The 2,151-nt window shown below is 51.4% G+C and overlaps 1 protein-coding gene across 1 annotated transcript; it reads left to right on the top strand.

Moving 5' to 3' along the window:
• The first annotated feature begins 245 nt into the window (after positions 1–245).
• Positions 246–1,842, top strand: LOC147497011 (uncharacterized). Its single transcript, XM_086562730.1, has 2 exons — positions 246–729; positions 1,082–1,842. Exons 1-2 carry the CDS (start codon positions 246–248, stop codon positions 1,840–1,842), a joined length of 1,245 nt encoding a protein of 414 aa, XP_086418856.1.
• The last annotated feature ends 309 nt before the right edge of the window (positions 1,843–2,151 follow it).

Raw genomic sequence — 2,151 nt, 5'->3', positions numbered from 1 at the left:
TGGTCGCGGTGCCGAAGAAAAATGGAAAGGTACGGATGTGTGTGGACTTCACGGACGTAAATTCAGAATGTCCGAAGGACAGTTATCCAATGTCGCGAGTGGATGAGTTGGTAGACAGGACGACGGGGTTTAGCTTCTTCTCGTTTATGGATGCATCTATAGGGTACAATCAGGTGGCAATGTATGAGCCTGATTAGGAAAAAACGGCCTTCATAGTAGAGGGGGGCACATACTGCTATACCAGAATGCCATTTGGATTGAAAAATGCGGGGGCCATCTTCCAGCGCTTGGGGGAGAAGATGTTTGAGGGCAAGATTCGAAAGGGCATTGAGGTATATATTGATGATATGGTGGAGAAGAGTATGTCCGAACAGGAGCACTTGGAAGGGTTGGAGGAGACATTTCAGATACTACGAACGCACAACTTGAAACTCAACCCCGAGAAGTGTACGTTTGGAGTCACCACAGGGAAATTTCTGGGGTATATTGTGACACAGCGAGGTATAGAGGCCAACCCAGAGCAAATAAGATCGTTGGTGGAGATGCCATCACCCAAGACAGTGAAGGAGGTGCAACGGTTGGCTGGAAGGGTCGCGGCTCTCAACAGGTTCATATCAAAATCATCCGACAAATGTAGGCTGCTGTACAGACTATTGAGAAACACCACAGATTTCAGATGGACGGCAGAGTGTGAGCAGGCATTTCAGGGTCTTAAAAGGTATTTAGAAGGTATGTCGCTGTTGTCGCGGCCCAAAGAGGGAGAAAAATTGTATTTATACCTGGGGGTCACAGATTATGCAATCAGCTCGGTCCTCGTTCGAGTAGTGGATAAGATAGAAAGGCCAGTATACTTCCGAGTAAGACGTTGTTGGATCACGAGAAACCGATCTGATCGGGTAGAGATGTACGCCCGCTTTGATATTTTTTCAGCTCGGCGGAAGCCCTATTTTGAAGCCCACGCGATGATCGTGATCCGCGAACTTGCCTCCGGCGGGCTTTGAGGCGCAGAAGTCGTCGAGAATAATGCTGAAATGGGTCGTGATGCTAAGTTCGTATGACATCCAGTATCAGGTGAGAACAGCGGAGAAGGCCCAGGCAGTGACGAAGTTCTTGGCAGAGTTTCCCGCAGAAGATCCTACATGGGGGGAGGAGATGGTTTTGGAACCAGAAAGGGAAGAGGAGCTGGATAGCTTGAACCCCTGGGACAAACGAAACGGTTGGAGAGTGTTTGCGGATGGGTCAGCGACGGATGCTGGCAGCGGAATTGGTGTAGTATTGGTCTCGCCAGACAACAACAGGCTAGAGCTGACAATGAAATTGGGTTTCGTAGCATCCAACAACGAAGCGGAGTATGAGGCGGTAATCGCCGGCATGAGAATGGCAGAGGGCATGGGGGTGAAGGAACTCGCTGTATACTCCGACTCCAATTTGGTAGTATGCCAGGCGAATGGAGGGTTCACGGCGAGGTGCCCCAGGATGGCGAGATATTTGGGAATCTTGCGAAGCTGGGCGTCGAGGTTCACAAAAATCTGCTTTGTACATTTGAATCGAGGGGAGAATCACCACGCAGACGCTCTGGCGTATGTAGCGGCGGCCATGCCGGGGTCGGAGGAAAGGACCCTCCAAGTAAAGAAGTTGGACAGGCCGAGTGTCGAGGAAGCATGGGGAGTGATGAACACCGCGGCGGATGACGATGGATGGATGATGCCAATCAAGCGGTTTTTGACAGGGGGTGAGGGGATTTGCCCCAGAAAAACGAAAAGCGAAGCGGAACGGACATCCGAAGATACATATTGGTGGGAGGGGAATTATATCGGAGGAATTTCAATGGACCTTTGTTAAGATGCTTGGGGCCGAAATGGGCTCAAGAGGTGCTCGATGAGTTGCCGGAAGGGGGTGTGGGGAGCCACTCGGCAAGCGGGACAACGGTACCGCAGGTTGCTAACACAAGGCTACCGGCCTCACATGAAAAGAGACGCGTAGAATTTGCCAAAAATGTGAGAAGTGCGGAGGTTTTCTCGGTTGATATTGGCCCAGAGAGCCGGCTGCCGCGACAAATGTTTAGCTTCGTGGCCGTTCGCGATGTGGGCCCTTGACATAGTGGGACCGCTGCCCATGGCTCGCGGTAAAAGGAGATTCTTATTGGCCGCG

Source organism: Coptis chinensis, chromosome 5 (genome assembly GCF_015680905.1).
Source record: "Coptis chinensis isolate HL-2020 chromosome 5, ASM1568090v1, whole genome shotgun sequence".
Lineage (NCBI taxonomy): Eukaryota > Viridiplantae > Streptophyta > Magnoliopsida > Ranunculales > Ranunculaceae > Coptis > Coptis chinensis.
The sequence above is the reverse complement of the archived record's forward strand: the minus strand, read 5'-3'. Positions and strand labels throughout refer to the sequence as shown.

What these genes read in the sequence shown, in the direction of transcription:
- LOC147497011 (XM_086562730.1), top strand. Translation starts at nt 246, where the DNA reads ATGCCATTTGGATTGAAAAATGCGGGGGCCATCTTCCAGCGCTTGGGG. An exon ending in TCTTAAAAGGTATTTAGAAG is followed by an intron (nt 730 to 1,081) that starts GTATGTCGCTGT and finishes AGGTGAGAACAG; the next exon opens with CGGAGAAGGCCCAGGCAGTG.